The 18,026-nt window shown below is 42.2% G+C and overlaps 2 protein-coding genes across 8 annotated transcripts in view; both read left to right on the top strand.

Annotated features, from left to right (window-relative positions):
* htt (huntingtin) overlaps nucleotides 1-7,446 on the top strand; it is a 35,277-nt gene extending 27,831 nt beyond the window's left edge. For 3 of the 5 annotated variants that reach the window (XM_088014196.1, XM_088014258.1, XM_088014231.1), the window contains exons 59-66: nucleotides 175-330; nucleotides 416-606; nucleotides 910-1,024; nucleotides 1,582-1,795; nucleotides 3,759-3,969; nucleotides 4,144-4,306; nucleotides 4,550-4,710; nucleotides 5,812-7,446. In XM_088014196.1, the coding sequence (XP_087870322.1) occupies nucleotides 175-330; nucleotides 416-606; nucleotides 910-1,024; nucleotides 1,582-1,795; nucleotides 3,759-3,969; nucleotides 4,144-4,306; nucleotides 4,550-4,710; nucleotides 5,812-6,025 (1,425 nt within the window). In that variant the 3' untranslated portion in view covers nucleotides 6,026-7,446. The remainder of the gene's footprint in view (nucleotides 1-174; nucleotides 331-415; nucleotides 607-909; nucleotides 1,025-1,581; nucleotides 1,796-3,758; nucleotides 3,970-4,143; nucleotides 4,307-4,549; nucleotides 4,711-5,811) is intronic. The other 2 variants (XM_088014298.1, XM_088014330.1) reach the window with 1 other exon arrangement.
* Nucleotides 7,447-9,769: 2,323 nt separating this feature from the next.
* rgs12b (regulator of G protein signaling 12b) overlaps nucleotides 9,770-18,026 on the top strand; it is a 59,367-nt gene continuing 51,110 nt past the window's right edge. Inside the window, exons 1-4 of one of the 3 annotated variants that reach the window (XM_088014558.1) lie at nucleotides 9,770-10,798; nucleotides 12,000-13,272; nucleotides 13,776-14,015; nucleotides 14,885-15,922. In XM_088014558.1, the coding sequence (XP_087870684.1) occupies nucleotides 12,196-13,272; nucleotides 13,776-14,015; nucleotides 14,885-15,922 (2,355 nt within the window). In that variant the 5' untranslated portion in view covers nucleotides 9,770-10,798; nucleotides 12,000-12,195. The remainder of the gene's footprint in view (nucleotides 10,799-11,999; nucleotides 13,273-13,775; nucleotides 14,016-14,884; nucleotides 15,923-18,026) is intronic. The other 2 variants (XM_088014526.1, XM_088014500.1) reach the window with 2 other exon arrangements.

An 18,026-nucleotide genomic window follows, 5' to 3' on the forward strand; every position in this document is an offset into this window, starting at 1 on the left:
ATTGAATCATTTATTTGATTGTTCAAATAAATTACGAGATGAAATAATAAAGATGTATGCTACAAGTTGAATTCCTTTTTTTCTACCTTATGCATTTAAATATACCAAGATGCACCTGTGTCTCCTGGGGGAAAAGCTTCTCCAGGCTTTAATCAGCGGTGCGTTTCTCCGCAGCTGCTGGCGGTGTCGGACCTGTTCACAGAGAGGAACCAGTTCGACATGATGTTCTCCACCCTGATGGAGCTCCAGAAGCTTCACCCGCCCGAAGACGAGATCCTGAATCAGTACCTGGTGCCCGCCATCTGTAAGGCTGCTGCCGTGCTGGGCATGGTGAGTGGGTCGGGGTGCCGCCGGAGGCCGCTCGAGCTGCCGCCGTCCGCCTCCTGACTCTTGATAACTGCTCGGACGTTTCCAGGACAAAGCGATAGCCGAGCCGGTGTGTCGCCTGCTGGAGACGACGCTGCGCAGCACCCACCTGCCCAGCCGCATGGGGGCTCTGCACGGGGTGCTCTACGTGTTGGAGTGTGACCTGCTGGACGACACGGCTAAGCAGCTCGTCCCCACAGTCTCCGAGTACCTTCTGTCAAACCTCAAGGCCATTGCTCAGTGAGTGTTGCTCTCCGTCTAAAACACACTAAGCGCACAGACGCTGACCTCGGTTCATCTCTGATGACTTTAAGCCGTGATGAAAGACTCTCGGGGAGCCAAAGTGTTTAATGTCGCTGTGTTAATCCTCCTCCCCCTGCAATATAAGAGGATCTATTATTCAATTAGTTTATTTTTAATCCAGCTTAATAACGTAATAGAAGCGAGAAATCGGCGCTTCTTTTTGCCTCAAGATGCTGCTGTCGACATTTCATTCACTGAGCTGTAATTTCTGCCTGCTTGCTTTGTGTCTCCGTTCTGCAGCTGTGTGAACCTGCATAACCAGCAGCATGTGTTGGTGATGTGTGCAGTGGCCTTCTACATGATGGAGAACTACCCTCTGGATGTCGGAGCTGAGTTTATGGCCGCAGTCATACAAGTAATATAGAAGATGAATAAAGTTAAAATTGATTCAGCGTGAACAAAGATACACATTTCATGCTTTTTTTTTTTTAAATGTTTTTTTTTTATTTTTTTTGACGGGGTGTCCAATTATGCTTAAAGTCTTTAAAAGTTTTTTTTTATTATCAACGTATCTAAAAGTAAGGTTTTAAATTTAATTTTAAAAGTAAGTTGTCCTTTATGTTCATCACAGGTCTTAAAGTTTGTCTTGACAGAATTATTTTATCTTGTACATTGTATTTTTTTCCCCTCTTTTTGACTTTTCAGTCATTCAAAGGTTTGAGTAGCACTCGGTCAAACTTTGTGCTTCTTTGCGTTTGTCCTCTATCGCGCAAACTCCCAATAAAATACATTGAAGTTTCTGTCTTTAATGTGTTTCCGGGGCTGTAGGAGGTCCTCGCTGTATTTCCTGTTATTTTCAAAAGACACATCTGCTCAGTGTTTCTGCAGATTATGCAGGAATCATGACCGCCGCTGAAAAACCTCAAAGCATTGGATTCCCTTTGCATCATGTGCTGCTCCTGTCCTCTGCAGCTCTGTGGTGTGATGGTGTCGGCCAGCGAGGACTCCACTCCCTCCATCATCTACCACTGCGTTCTGCGCGGACTGGAGCGCCTCCTGCTGTCGGAGCAGCTGTCCCGCGTCGACGGAGAAGCTTTGGTCAAGCTCAGCGTGGATCGCGTCAACATGTCGTCGCCTCACCGAGCCATGGCCGCCCTGGGCCTCATGCTCACCTGCATGTACACCGGTAAGCCGCGCTTTGACGTGACCGCCGACCTGAACACTTCATCTGCTGTGAGCTGATACCACCAGTTTCATTCTCTGCATTCGCTCTTATTTCAGCTCCTTCTAATAACATGCATGTCCCTCCACTGCTCCTAATGCACGTGATTTTCCATTACAGTCTAATTACGAGCTGAACATATGAACATAGAGAGCAGAAATCCAGCATGGGAATAAAACGCTTCACTGAGGTTGCCCTCTTTGTAGCTCCAGATGTTCTTGCAGATAAAAGAGCTCATGGTGAAGCGGCTGCTGGAGAATTTCTTTTCATTAGGTAATTAAAAACACAGAGATCATTTTCAAGCTATTGTTGAACTATAAAATATATTCATAATACTGTATTTTCAGCCAAGCTTTGCAAATTAGTTCAGTTGATAGATGTTGAAGTTTATGAGCCTGGGAATAAATCCAGCATTAGCTGCTTTAGGGTTGCAAATATTGAGGAAACACCTGTGATTTATTTATTTATTGTACTTGGCTAGTTCATAAATCTGCTCCAGTCCATCTGCCACCACTTCTACCATCCGTCTCTGCATGTTTTCACCATTGTCTTTCTATGTTTATCTCTTTATAAAAGATCTTGAATAATCTCAACCAGTAGTAATCATCAGTAATCACATATTTTTACCTGCTTGCTTCCTGCATGTATTAGCGAATGTAAAAAGTATGTCTGACCTCTAACCCCTGCAGTAACCCGTACTAACCATAGAATTCTTTTTAATAGGTGCTAATGGCACAAATATTTCTCCTTTGCTCAATGCAAACTCGCAGATTCTGAGATTACGTTCTCGCTTTTGCGTATGCAGACTTAATTTTTGCATAAATCCTTTGTGCTTTGCGGTATCTTGTAAAAGTATTCATATTCATACCCACTAACTTTTTTTTGTACATTTTGTAACATGAAAACCACTAATTGTATATATTTTATTGGGATTTTATGTGATACTCCAACACAGGAAATGATTAATGTTTCTTAAAATCTGATATTTTGGCTATTTTAGTGATCAGACTTCTTTAATACCCCCAATAAAAACCCAGTGGAAGCAATCTCCTTCCAAATTCACTTAATAACTAAAAACCTGTGTGTAAATTACGCCGAGAGATGCCAGCTAAGGAGAATATTGTTAACAGAAATGGCATGTAGAGGACAGCAAATTGTGTAGAACAAAGTTGAACTGTTCGGCAAAAAGCTTTATGTGGTCATAAAAATACCACTGAATCACCCTGAACATACCATATCCACTTTGAAGGACAACAACCCTAAACAAGCAGAGCTGTGGAGGAAGGGTTTGAGCTCAGTTCTTAGATAGAAAGTCCCTGTTAAAGCCCAGATATAGATCCAGTGGACTTTATATAAATCCATGACCAGGAAACTGATAATCACATATTGATACTCTCCAATCTGACTGAACTGTGGCCATTTTTGAGGAGAAAAATGAACAAAACATTTCTTAAACTCTATCTGGTAAAACTCACCTGTTATTCTTCAGGTGGTGCAAAGTTTTGCTTTGGGGGAACCGAAATACTTTAAGATTTGTATCTGTGGAAGAATAAATAAAACGATGCATCCTTTACGATCCACTTCTCAATAATGCACTCTTAAAAGGGCTATCACGTAACATCTGAATAAAATACACTGACATTATTTGTGGTTATAATGTCACAAAATGTTAAAGTGGTAGTAAATACTTTTGCAAGTACGTTTTTTGAGCCGTATCTTATGAGCAAAGCAGTTTCTGACTAGTCTCTTACTGAAACTCTCTAATTTTAACACTCCCAGAAACTCCGTTTTTTTTTTTTTTTTTTTTTTTTTTCCTCTTTTGGTTGTTGCTGTTCAACATTCGTGTGATGACGGTTGCAAGCCCCACTCTAACTTTTCCCCCCCTCCCGGTTTCAACCGGCGCCACCCATCCCTCTCGCCCTCTCAGCGGTGCTCGCGTCCGGTTCAGATGCGACAGGGGTTAGAGGTCAGGTTGACTCTGTTGCGGAGGCGGTTGGCGTCACGGCGGGTCATGTTGGTTTCTCCTCAGGCAAGGAGAAAGCCAGCCCTGCCAGCCGCCCTGCCCACTCTGACCCGCAGGCCCCGGACAGCGAGTCGGTCATTGTCGCCATGGAGAGGGTCTCCGTGCTCTTCGACAGGTAAAGCTTTTTTTTTTTTTTTTTTTTTTCATTTTCCGATTGCCGTATAGCACATACACAGCATTTGTTAAAATAAAAGTAAGTAGAAAGTAAATATCCAATAGTTGGACATCATGTCCAGAGGACGCCTGTCATGTTTTTAATATTTCGTCCATCTGTCTCCCGTTCCTGCAGGATCAGGAAGGGTTTGCCCAGCGAGGCTCGGGTCGTGTCGAGGATTCTGCCCCAGTTTCTGGACGACTTCTTCCCTCCGCAGGACGTCATGAACAAAGTCATTGGCGAGTTCCTGTCCAATCAGCAGCCGTACCCACAGTTCATGGCCACTGTTGTCTACAAGGTCAGCAACGAGGCAAAGGAATAAAATCAAACCCATCGTGTTCTTTTCTAGAGCTGGATTAATAAAAAGGGTCTTTCGCGATTAATATTTCTTTAAATCCACTTTAAAGAAAGTAATTTCTTTAACACGCATTAAAAAAAAGAAATCCTATCATGTTGTTGGACTCCTCCTCCTCCCATCGGTACATTTTCTTGGTTCACTCTCTCATCTGTTTTTTCCCGTCTCCACTGTGACGCTGCCCAGGTTTTCCAGACGCTCCACGCCACTGGCCAGTCTTCCATGGTGCGCGACTGGGTGCTGCTGTCTTTGTCCAACTTCACTCAGAGGACACCGGTAGCCATGGCCATGTGGAGCCTGTCTTGCTTCTTTGTCTCCGCTTCCACCTCCCAGTGGATCTCTGCCCTGTATCCTTAGAGCTAATGAACAAGACGGTGATTATTTTTTCCATTTCGTCCTGGGGGATTATTACCGCCCACTGCTGGAATATTCTGACTATTTTTTATAATCAGTTTTTACATCATCAAACATCTTGTATTTAAACAGATGGAGAGGAAGACTGGCTCACCATTAGAGATCAAAGCTCCTTAAAACATGAAAGGAGAAGAGTAAATTTCGGGTCCAGTCAATCAATTCAAACTCATCCTTTTAGGCTTTTTCTGGATATTTCATATCGTAACTGGACTCTGGTCTCTGATTGCTGTTCGGTTTCTTTGGTGTTGATCAAATAACCTACAAGATTCAGTGAAATTCTGTTTAAAATATAATCAGTTTTAAAGTATTTGAAAGTATTTTTCCATCTTAGTTCTTGCATTTTTTTTTCACTTAAGAAATTCTCTGGCAGAAATAGTTTGTTCTACTATAAATTGTTTTATGAGTCTGTGGCAAAATTACAATTTCCACAATGCAGAGCAGCAAAGAGCCCTGGCAAAAAGGATTTGTTGCTTGATATTGAGCCTTTCAAGCAAAACAGCAAAAATACATTTGCTGTCTTGTTATTTTGTTTAAGGAAATCGAAACCTTATCTTTTACCTCATCCACTTTCAGCATCTTTAGGAGATTCTGTGAAATTCAGTCATTGGTGGAAAACATTGTTGCATGATTTTCACTGCATAGTCACAAGAGATGATAAACCGTTGAGTCAGAAGAGGAGCATTAAAGAGCGATGGGTAGTGTTCCTGTGGTCTTAAAATCGTAATAAGCAATTTTTCTTATTACTCTCCGTAACTGGCCAGTACAGTCGCTGTCATGACGCTCATCTTATATCAAAATGAACAATTTCCTCAAACCACACGAGTTCTTCATTCAGTCAGTAATTTGTTGATTTCATTACTAGGGAAAAGGTTAGTTTAGCAGCGTAACGTCCTGCTGGGATACTCGCCACCTCCTAACCGTGTTAAGAGCTAAACAACAGTCTCCCAGATTTCTATTTTAAGCAGCTCGGTCTGAACCCTCTGCCGTTCAAATGTTGCGATTTGTCGTCCTTAACTTCCTGCTCCGTTAACCAGACTTCCACATGTGATCAGCCGGATGGGGTCCAGTGAGACGGTGGACGTCAACCTGTTCTGCCTGGTCGCCATGGACTTCTATCGGCACCAGATCGACGAGGAGCTGGACCGCCGGGCCTTTCAGTCGGTGTTCGAGACGGTGGCGTCGCCGGGGAGCCCCTACCACCAGCTGCTGGCCTGTCTGCAGTCCATCCACCAGGAAGCGTCACTCTGAAGGGCAGCACGCCCAGGCAGACATGCAGACAGTCAGGCTCAGAGAGAAAGTGAATTAGAGAGATGAGTAATTGAATCTGCATGTTCGGCTCCCTGATAAATTGTGGTGGTGGGAAAGAACAGGATGTTTATCCAACCTGAGCTACTGAAGCCTCATTTCTCCCTCTCTCTATCTCTCTCTCTCTCCCCGCTTCCATCTTTGAAAAATGTAAACCGCTGAACCCACGAGTGCGAGCTCGGTGGCGTTCGGGAGCGTCAAAATGAAGAATGAGACGTTAGTTCTGTGAAATGTACACGAGGCTGAATTCTGGAAGAGGAAGCCCCTGACTTAGATGTGAAGGACGAGGGTTGAAGCTCTGGCAGATTCCTCCCCACACAGCAGCACCTTTTTCTTTAAAAACAAACAGAAGATAATGTAAATCAAATACAAGACGGCTTTATTTCTTTGCTCTTAGGACTTGCTTAAGTATTGTGATGTCAGTAAAGTTAAATAGAGACAAAGTATTTGCTATATTTAAAGTTTCAACTCATCTATTTTTCAGTGAATTTTGTTAAAAAATGCTTAGTTGGGACTTTAAACATGAGGCTGACACACAAGGGTCAGAGACGCCTGCTCAATGTTGTTGAAAATTCTATATTGAAGTTGTGTGTTTGTGTTTATTCAGACATGCAGAAGCCAAAAAGATAACTGGTTTCTACGTAAGAATGCTAATCATTATGTCCTGCCCTCTTTCTGTCGAAGCGGGGAACTCGAGACGAACTTCTTACCGCAGGAAGTGTAACTTATTTCAGCAAGACGCCACACCTACTCTGGATGGTTCACATAGAGTCAAAAAGTTAAACGGGTAAATGCCGGGCATAATTTAAGGTCGGGTTTTGTGAAAGTTTAATCATTTTAACAGTTTAAATCCCCCCAATTTACATCGTCAAACTGTTCTGTGAGAAAAATACCAAAATCTTTTCTTGCCTTTTTTTTTTTTTTTTTTAATCCAGTGCAGGTGGGTGTAAAGAGTTTCTTCTTATGATTTTATGAATTCACTAAAATCTATCCAGTTTTTGTTTTTATATTAGCTGCAGATCTGAATGATTCCACCTGTCCATTACTTCTACATTTTTAAGTCTCAGGATGTTGGATGTGACTTTATTGTTATTGTCATTAAACTGGAGGTAGTTTCCAGTCTTACGTGGAGCTACCTTCTTATTCTGTAAAAAAAAAAAAGAAAAGAAAAAAAAGATATATATGTAAAAAAAAAAAAAAAAAAAAATCAACTGTACAGTAATCTGAAAGCCATGGTGCATGATAAAAAAAATAAGAACTATGTAAAGATGTGAGTGTCCACACTGTCAACACAGCACACAAGATATAATGTAAAGTCAGTGAATGCAGAAAACATACAAGCTTATTAAAGACTTCAAGCTGCCTGTGACTGTGTTCTGTAGATACACTTGCCTAGACGATACTCAGCGTGTCCTGTACACCGACTGCATGCTAACGTTACTGCTGCGTTTAATGACGTTGTTCCTGTGGGAACCGCTGAGTGGAAGAGGATGCAATGCAATCCGAACGGGACCTTAGAGACCAACAGCAGCTTCGACAAATCAAAAGAAAAGTGTAGCAATGCCACATAAACACAGTTTTTCTTTATTTTTTCAAGCTTTAAATATTTTGTCTCTGATATAAATAATACACCAATATCAACCACACTTGACACTTGCGGTAAAAACTTGGAAGTTGTGTACATGTTCAGTGCTTTTTTTTTTTTTCTTCCCTCCTCCCCCCTTATGCACTTAATAAAAGATCCTAGCGATTTCCAACCTTGACAACTATGACTGGTTTCCTCTGGTCAAGTTAAAATAATGTATTCGGACAGTAAAGGAGTCTGCTGCAGCTGTTGGGTAAATTCCAACGCGAGGCCTCTCTAAAGGAGATTAAAGCTGTCTACGTCCTGTTTTCAGTGTCCTTTTCAGACTCTGGGGTAATATAAGAATGCAAATGATGTATTCTTATTCAAACCTACTCATTTCTAATTAAATTATTAGGATAAACGTCAGTATGTTCTTTTATTCAGCTTGTATTTTGTTATCTGACTCTTGTGTAAGAAGCATAAAGGACCCCCGCAGGAGGGGTAATGCGATTACCCAGAAATCTTTCCTGAGTTTGTTTTTTTTTTTTTGGTCTGTGGATGAACTACCCTATTGAATGGATTGAACACTTCTTCCTTTTTTAATGAAGTGAAAAAAGAAAGCCAAGTCATACTTTTTCTGTCCATTCCATTTGATTATGTCTGAAAAAATACTTCTTTTAAAATGTAGAGTTGAAACCAGATATGTAACTACACTTGATAAAAGTATGTCTTTTTTAAATCATTGCCTGAAATAAAATCGGGCCAGACTTTTCCTGCTTTAGGCCAGTTAAGATGACCAAAATTCTTATTTGATTAACACCAAAATGTAGATTTCTGTTGTTTTTTTTTATTTAGCTCAAATAAAAATGTATGTAGCTCAAATTCAGAAGTTTACATCCATTTTCTTAGTCTTTGGAAGAATTGTTTTAAAGGGGCAATGTTATGTACAATTGTCTTTCTTGAGCTTTGCAACATGTTATAATGTTATTCTCTCATCAAAAACGTACCTGGAATGATTATTTCATGCATGTTTGAGAAATCCTTTAATCTCCCGTGGCAACCATTCAGCTGTGCAAAACGCCTGAGTGGACCTGGCGCCGCCTTTGAAGTACAGCTCCTTTTTTGAGCTGCAGTTTCCTACTTTCAAGCGTCTGCAACTCCCCTCCACTCAGCTCCTTCAGACTAGCCAGCAGCAACTAGCAAACACCTAGTGGAGGTCATTGTACGAGTGACTTCTCAGTCACACTAACTGGTAAAAACATAGAGTTAATCGAGGAGCCATGTTGTGATGACTTCTTGAAGGCAGAGTTTCAGAAAGAGGAGTTTTCAAAGAGACAGGGGCCCAATTTCAGGTGTTAAATTACAAAGTCATATTTCTTTTAAGTCATATTTGATATATATATATATATTTATATATATATATATATATATATATATATATATACACACACACACCATTTAACATAGTTAACTGTGCTATATAATGGCATATGCTTGAAAAGTACATAATACTTCTCCTTTAATCTGTAAGGACATTTTAATCTTTTAATTTTAAACTTTAATCTATTTGGACATTTTGTTTCTCCTTCCACAAACTTCTCAACAGATTGCAGAAATTTTGGCCTTTAAAAAATTTGATGCCTTATACACACACTCATACCTTGTAGTTTGTTTTTTTTGGGGGGTGGGATTGAAATCAGTGCTTAACTTAGCATTTGTGGAGTTTGTAGAAACCATGACTCAATGTCTTCCAATTAAGCTTTCTCTTGGTCGTTAAATACATCTTATTTTTCTAAATTTCTTCCCAGGGAAACTACCAAAAACAGTATTTCTACATAACATGTAGAAATAAATAAAAGATATACCGTTGTGTGATTGGTCATACATTTTGATCACTGTTATACCAGCAAGATTTAAACTGTTTAACAATATATATCCTTGTTTTTCAAGCTTACTGGAGAGAACAAACTCATGTTGGAGAGGGAATAAATGTCTAAGCTGAGCTCGCTAGAAAAATTGCATGTGCCCACTTTAATATCCAAATGTCTATCAAGTGATGCTTATTTATTTTTTTTTATATTTAGCACACTTTACTGCTACTAATCCAAAGAAAAAATATGGAAACATACTGCTGTTTTTAAAGCACCCATTAAGATGGGTGGTTTGATTAAGAGGTATTAGCAGGATTACCAGGGAGTTGCCATATGGTCCATGAATCTGACATGATGGAAGCAAGAGATGCTCTCATGGATAAACGTTGCCATGTCTTGGTGAACTTGACATAAAAAGCATTTGTGTCAAAAGTCTTTTAACACCAAAGTGCAACTTGTTGAGGTTAAACATTATAACCTTTCAAGGTTCATTCTTATATCAACAACGGAGCCAGGCTATAAAATGGAGGTTGAACAAAATCTGACCCAGACTTCTCAACTAGAGCTGTTCACTACAAACACTACTTTTTATTTTATTTATTTATTTATTTTTTTGTCAAACTAGTTCAGCTTGGTTGTCTAGGTCCTCACTGCTGATTGCTACTCTATAAAATCTATAATTGGTAAGTAATTAAATGTAAAAAAGGAATGTTGATTTAAATAATTAAAAAGACCATTAGCTACATCAATATTATTTTTGTTAAAAGATTTTTGCAACAAAAGTGCTAGTCTACTGAAAAGTCAATGTACTACAAAGCATAAGAACTGAGTAGTTGGTTGGGTCCTGGTAGGTACTATTAGCGGTGTCTAATAAGCACTATTTAACATGCTTGAACTAATCAAAATGAAACACTAAAGTAATCGGGACATAGTTCAGTTTGATTCAGAAAGTCTATTGTGCAATATTTCTTACGGTGAGAAAACGTTATTAAAGTTAAAATCTGCCCTGCACAAAACTGGTCAACTGAAAGTCATTCTGCTAATGTCCTTGCTTTAGTCTGAGTCGGGGGGTCCCACCACGTCTGCACGCCCTTTTCCTCGCTGCCCACTCTAAACACACCTCCTCCCAGACCTCCTCCTCCTCCTCTTGTGAGGCTACTTCGCCAGATGGTGTAGTCTTTTTCTTTTGTTTACCCATCGCCTCAGAGTTTACCTAACAAACCTTAGCGACAGAAGTATGGGATGTCTCTGAGCAGCATGACCGCTGGACACAGACACGTAAGTCTTGTTTTAAATCTACGCATGAGTGAACCCGCTGGTGCAAACATATTTGTCAGAACATTAAGGGAGGAAGAAAAAAAAAAATGCATCCACCTCTTTAACTTGGCCATCCCAACTCAGACGGGTTTTTTTTTTTTTAACCCCAGCTGTTTTCGTTATTGTAAAGTAAATTTACCCCCACTCTGCTTTCTAAATAAAGACCTGATACAATGACACAAAAACGCAGCTCCAGGAGGGTGAGGCTAGCACGGTTTTGACACCTGTGGAATCCGTTACCGTTAGAAGTTTTACTTGTGATTTCTCAGGCTAACTTCTTGGACAGTTTATCAGCGCAGCCCTTTGAAAGGCAGCCAGGACAGCCAATGACAGAGCAGGACGGATCTGTGTACACATCCGTTGCCACGGTAACAAACCGACATTCCAAAGATGTGGAACAAAAAGAGGCGGGATCTCAAGCTCTAGCACGGGTGGGTGTACGCCACGGTTTAACTGCAGGCAACTTAACGGAAAGGAGGAGACTTTTTGAAACTTATGCGAAAGAATTTAAAACATACAGATGTGAAAGTGAAGTCACGATAACAATTTATCTCGTCTGTAGCCATTTACAACTAAGGTTTACTCTACTTGAGTGCTTAGCTAATGAAGTCAACGGTAATCTCTATAAAACTATAATTTACGTACTCGCGCTGTCTAACAAACTAAACAACAACTAGAATTCAAAAAGTAAACCGGAAGTTAAAAAAGTGGCCTGAAGTCGTTACAGAGCTTGTAGGTTTACCTGGAGCACCGCACAGGTGCGTCAGTCTCCTCCTATCACCTCTGTCTCCAAATATGGGTAACCAGTTATACTGATCCTCTGTAAATGAATGGAATACAGTTCGTCTGTATGAATCTGAATATATAAATACTTGGCCTAAAATTAGTTAATTTATTTAATTATGGCTTACATCTGATAAAAACAGTTTCTCAGTATATGTGTGTGTGCGCGCGCGCGCGTGTGTGTACTTATATAGGCATAATGTTTAAAAATAGCAAAAGATTAAAATTTGATATATTTCTTGATATAACTAGATCAAGAAATATATCAAATTTTAATGAAATACATTATATTTTTTTTAGATGCACATAGAAAGCCTTATATTATGAAATACTGAAAATAATCTCATGACTGCATCTTTCCTCTCCTTCTCTGCCTCAGGTGTCTTTTGCCAGGAGGAAGGACTGACGCCATGATGGGACCACTCACAAAGCTGTGTTGAAGCTTGAACCCTGCTTCTCACCCATGTGCTGCATTCTGAGCTGCTGCTCATCTTTTCAAAGCAGCCCAGCTGTTAAGACATCGAACATGTCTCAAACCAAGGATGTGAAATGATCAATTGAAACCCATCCGATCAATGGAAAAGAGAAGGTTTCCTGGCACAATGTCCAGGCAGGTGGATTCGTCGTCCAAGAGACGCCCCTGTGTTGGAAGTGGGCTGGCATTCCCTCAGCCTCCCCAACTCGCCTCCACCGCCCAGTATGGCCGCATTCAGGCTGTGGAGGTTGCGAGAGGAAGAACAGGGTATGGCTTCACGCTGACAGGCCAAAGTCCTTGTGTCCTCAGCTGCATCCTTAAAGGAAGTCCCGCAGACTACGTCGGGCTGCGCTCAGGAGACTGCATCCTCTCTGTCAATGACATAAATGTCTCCAAGGCATCGCACGAAGATGTCGTCAAACTGATTGGACGTTGCTCTGGCATTTTAAACCTGGTCATTGCTGAGGGCGAGCGCCACCGGCGCCACCCTCAACGGGCCGCTGGCAGTCGCCATCACAGCAGTAACACGATGACGGCGGCCTACCTGGATTCCTGCTCCAGTGATGACGAGCTGGATGTTTTTTACAATAACGGTGTGGGCAACAATAATGGCCGGTCAGGCTGTGGACCGAAAGGAGGCTGGTACAAACCCAAAGTGGATTCCAAGCAGCTTGGCATCAACAGAGCAGAGAAGGTGGTGGCCGAGTTGCAATCTGGAGGAATCTTCAACATGATCTTTGAAAATTCCAGCCACTCCTCCAGCAGCTCGGACAAGGACAGGCCCGGGGTGAGCTCATCCTCAAAGCCGCATCAGATGTCCGATCCGGAGTTCAACCCGTACCGCAGTGCCTCCTGCACCCAGAGCAACCCCAACCTGCTCTCTGAGGAGGAGATGGCCCAGGTGCTGAATGATGACTCCGTCTTCCTGGAGTCCGACTTCCGCCACCTCCACATTCACCACCACGAAGAGCAAGATATGGATGTTGGAGAAGGTGCTGACTTTGGTCTTGAGCCCAGCGAGGGAATCCTTAACGTGGGGATGATTGTCGGGTATCTCGGCTCCATCGAGCTCGCCTCAACAGGAACCAACTTGGAGAATGACAGTCTGCAAGCCATCAGAGGGAGCATGAGGCGCCTCAGGGCTGAGCAGAAGATCCATTCATTGGTTCTCATGAAGGTGGACTTGACTCTTCTAGTTATCTGCCTTAGATACATTTTTAATTGTTTTTTTCCACTTGTTGCATAAAACTTCAACTACCTTAAAAGAATAAGAGTTGTATTTATATATTTGACTTTGCTGTAGGCTTTCTCCACTCAAAACCAACTTGAAATTGTACATACAGGCTCCAGTACAGACATATATTCTCATTAGAGGTTAGATTAATGTCCCTTAGCAGGTTGCAGAGAAACCAAACTATTTTTGTCGCTGTCATCAAGCTTTTGGCGTAATTCTGAATGGATATTTCACCACTCTACTGAGTGGTGAAATATAGCTTCCCTGAATCAGATTTGGATTGTAAGCACAGTCCACACATTTGTGGTGAATAACACAATTATTTCTGTTTGCATATAAAAACTAAATAGTTAACTGAAACATGGTGTTTCTTTAACTACACTTTGTAAATGTGTGAACTTCATTTGTTTGCACGGCAGTAAAATGAATACATTACACCCTGACAGGTCATGCATGACAGCGTACTCCTGTGCAGCGACAGAGGTCAGGTCTTGGCCACCTACCCTGCAGAGAAACTCGCCTTCAGCGCCTGTTGTCCTGACGATCGCCGATTCTTCGGATTGGTAACCATGCAGGCCACGGATGACCACGATGATCGCCACTTCAGCAACGGGCGAGACGACGAAGGAAGTTTAAGGACTTCATGTCACGTGTTCATCGTGGACCCAGAACTATGTCATCACCAGGTAATTCAGAGATACTGAAGCATTTTTGACCATGTACAATATTTTTTACATTTTATACTAAAGAAGTGCTGCTAAATTTCTCATTTTTAAGTCATATCAGTGTAAAAATGTCTTTAAAGACCATCCGTTTTCTTACGCTTATCTGGTGTCACGTCACTGGGGTAGCGGCCTAAGTAGGGAGGAGAAATATCTGAAAAGAAGAAGAGTTTGTAACCGCCTTTAGCTGTAAGTCTTCTGGGCCAGCTTTGCACATTTAGAGAATGACACTTTTAACATTCTCATGTAAAACTTAGGTCAAGCTCGGTCAGGAAGAGTGCCTGTGTACATCAAATTTCAAGTCTCTTGTTTGGATTTAGGACTGGAGCTGGGTAAAGATAGAGTTGTTTTTTAATGCCAGAAGGTGAACGTTTCACTCTCGTTTATGTCTTAATGTTGTCCGTTCCACATGATGTACCGTATGCAAAGAAGTTCAACTTTGGACTCATCTGAACTGAGTCCGAGCACCTTTTTCCTCATTTGCTGGGCTCCTTAAATGGCTTGTGGCAAACTGCAAACCTAGAGTCATGTGACTTTTAACAAATGCTTTCTCCTTGCCACAAAGTCATGACTCCAATGCTTTATTTTTATTTGTACATTTTATTAGTTTGTTTAAATCATCCCTCCATTACATTCATTTCATCTGTCAGCTGATAGTTTGTGGTTTTCATGTGAAAGAGATAGTTGCACTTAAGCAAATCTATAAAATATTTATGTAATCTATAAAACAAAGATTACATAAAAGTCCCAAGGCCCAAAAATCTATGAAGCTTGAGATGTTTTTGGGAATGCTAATAACCAGTGCCTGAGCATTGTGTGTGTTGTATGGGCAGGTCCATTCAGGGGTGGCCAGGAGGTTTGGCTTTGAGTGCACCCCCGACCCAGACACAGGAGGCTGCCTGGAGTTCCCACCCAGTTCTCAGCCTCTGCTCCAGTTTGTTTCTGTCCTCTACCGAGACATGGGGGACAACATCGAGGGGGTTCGGGCCCGCGCCTTCCACGATCCAGACAACGACGCCCAACAGAACCACAGCACCAGCAGCAACAGCGACAGTGGAATCGGCAACTTTTTACCCGAGGAGAAGAGCAACCGGGTCCTTTTGGTGGACCTTGGGGGCCCTCCCAGTCACAACCACATGTCCGGGGCCCGCCAGTGGGACAGCCCGCCCTCCTCTCAGCAGGCCTGGAGCCCCATCCTTGGAGCTGCCGCCTCCCACCCCCCTCCGCCTCCACCTCCTCCGCCGATGCTGAGAAACGGTCACTACCTCCACGACCCGCACCTCGCCGACCTCCCTCACCCTCTCCCCCTGGCTCACCCTGACCTGCCAAGCAGACTCTCACAAGGACTCAATGTGCATCACTACCCGGCGAGGAAGCTGGGTGGAGCTATGGGGGGAGGAGACAGGAGAGGAGGAGGAGGAGGGGTAGGAGTAGAGCCTCAGAGGTGGCTGCCAGTCCATGTGCTGAGAGACTGGCGTCAGCAGCACCAGCAGCACCAGCACCACCACAGCCACTTCCAGGGCCTGAGCAGCGATCAGGAGTCCTACGCCGAGTCCACCGACGGATGGTCATCAGCCAACTGCAGCACCCTGCCCCCACCTATGAATAAGATCCCTGCCGACCGCTACCGGGCCCCGCTGGCCCCAGGGGACCGCATGCATCCACCTGGTGTCAGTCATCCATCCCCTCCTCCTCCTCCTCCACCTCCTCCTCCTCCCCCTCCTGCACACCTCCACAGCCACCGGCTGGCTGCTCAGAAAGACGAGTGGGCCAAGAAACTGTTCGGCGCCGGAGACCGGGAGCGCAGCGGAGCACGGCGAGCCGAAAGAGAGAAAAAGCGAGAGGCGAACTCAAAGGAGGGAGAGAAAAAGGTACGTCTTTAATCAAGCTCGTAAAAATATAAAATATCAGTACAAGTCAGACTTTTATCACTTTTCCTGCTCGTATTTCATTCAGTTTATTTCGCAAAGTATCAGCCGAAGACAAATTTTCTTCGAACAGAGTCAGTTTTTGGACTGTGAGATAGTTGTGTTAAAAGTGACTGTGAGACGAGAAAGCCCAGTCATAGGTCGCTCCCCCGCATCACACATTCCTGTCGTGGAAATTTACTATGACTAGAGAGCGTTCAAGGCTACATATTATTGAGACTATAAATTCATGCCGCTCACTCTGCATTTTCGGTCCTCTTCTCACAGCGCTCACAGAGTCACATCTTTTCCTCAGACATTAAACGTCTCGATTTTTAAAAATGCTACATATACCTCAGAAAATAGGCTTATAGCAGCACATAATGCTGGCTTAGTTCCCAGACTTGGTAAAAGTGGATGGATAAGTTATTTATCCTCTCTGCTCCTGTATCAGATCATGTATTATGCACCAAGCAGACATCTGTTGTCACCTGAAAACCACCTGTCTTCTGCAGTGGAGCAGATTCGTCAAAGTGATAGAATTTCAAATTGTTATGCATTGTATTAGAAATCAATTTCACTAAGAAGTAGAAAAAGACACAACTATCCAGTTGGACTATATATATCGCATAATCTCACCCCCTGCCTGAGACGATGCTTAGGCAGAATGTTTACATGTACTTTCATGTTAAAAAAAAATACATAAACCCTCTCTTAATTTCTTTGATTTTACCAGAACACAGTGTGTAGATTTAATCTAAACTAGTTAATTGTAGCTCTAGCTGTTTAACGGTCCTTGTCCTTGTTGAATACACATGACTCTATCACAGCCTCCCAAAGATTTTCTTCCTTTATTACCCTGTCTGTAGCTCTGTTCATCTTTTTATCAACTCTGACAGACATCCTCAGTTTCAGTGTCCTTGCTTAAGAGGAGTATCCCCTCAGCATTATGCTGCCCCAACCATGTTTGACCATGGAGATGAAAGGTAGCTCCATATTCACAGAAAAACCTCCTGGTTCAGCACTGGGATTAATAATCCAAGTATGTCCTCAAATGAATTAAAAAATAAATAAATAAAAAATCACATTATGGAGTTCACAAAAAAAACAAAAGCTATACAAATAAAACAATTACACCCAGAGATTCGTTTGCCTCTAGACTCACGTTTAGTTGCGTTAACATTGTTTGATTTCTGTGACAGTGTCATTTCTCCTTCAGGCTTGCTTTTGTTCAAGAATGTTTGTTTGCTGTCTTTGTGTCCTGCTATGTCATGTGAAACACTTTGAGGTAGATTTTAGGGAATTAAAACAGTTTGATAGTTTTGTTTCTGCCATTAAGTTGTAAAATTACTGCTGCTGTGCTTGGAATTGTTGTTTCCTTGCATGGCAGCATTTGGTCTGACCTTCAACTGTGGCACAGTTTGATATGCACTCGAGTTCGTGGACTTATCCCAGTCCTAAGCAACCGTTTTAGCTCAGGCTTTCGCTGATTGTATTGATGTGAAATTTTAACTTTTAGCGTGTCCTCAGGCAGTCTCTGGATTTTCTAAAAACACACCATGGCAGCTTGAGGAAAACTTGCAGGGGGGCTTTGAGTATTGAGTACTGCAGTCATTTAGAGTTGCACACATTATTCATGTGTGACTTCTACAGTTGTAATATTATCTGTTTATAGTTTTGTTTGACTCGCAGACTGTGCAAAAGTTTAGAGTAAACAACGGCTACATTTAGTAGCATTATTCAACTGCCTGTTGAACCGATTATTACCTTGTTTTCTGTCTTTCTCTTTAGTGGAGAGCAGGTGGAGGGAATGGCAGGCTGTCTTTGTTTTTGAAAGCTTATATCATTGTTCCACTTTTTCTGGCTTCTTATTAAAAGCATGTTAACTGTTAAGAATTGAACGGGGACAGTGTTTGGGCTTGTGAAATTTGCATGTTTTTTAAAATCTCGTCAGGCTTGCCTATAAGCTGTGATTACTCCTTTGATTGCAAAATGTGCACTTTTTTTTATTTTTTATTACCATTCCTGATTGGTTGAGAGGGTTCCTGGGAGCTGAGTGCGGACAATG

The sequence above is a fragment of the Poecilia mexicana genome, unplaced genomic scaffold (assembly GCF_051168715.1).
Source record: "Poecilia mexicana isolate PSO_F unplaced genomic scaffold, ASM5116871v1 scaffold_1, whole genome shotgun sequence".
NCBI classification, from domain to species: domain Eukaryota; kingdom Metazoa; phylum Chordata; class Actinopteri; order Cyprinodontiformes; family Poeciliidae; genus Poecilia; species Poecilia mexicana.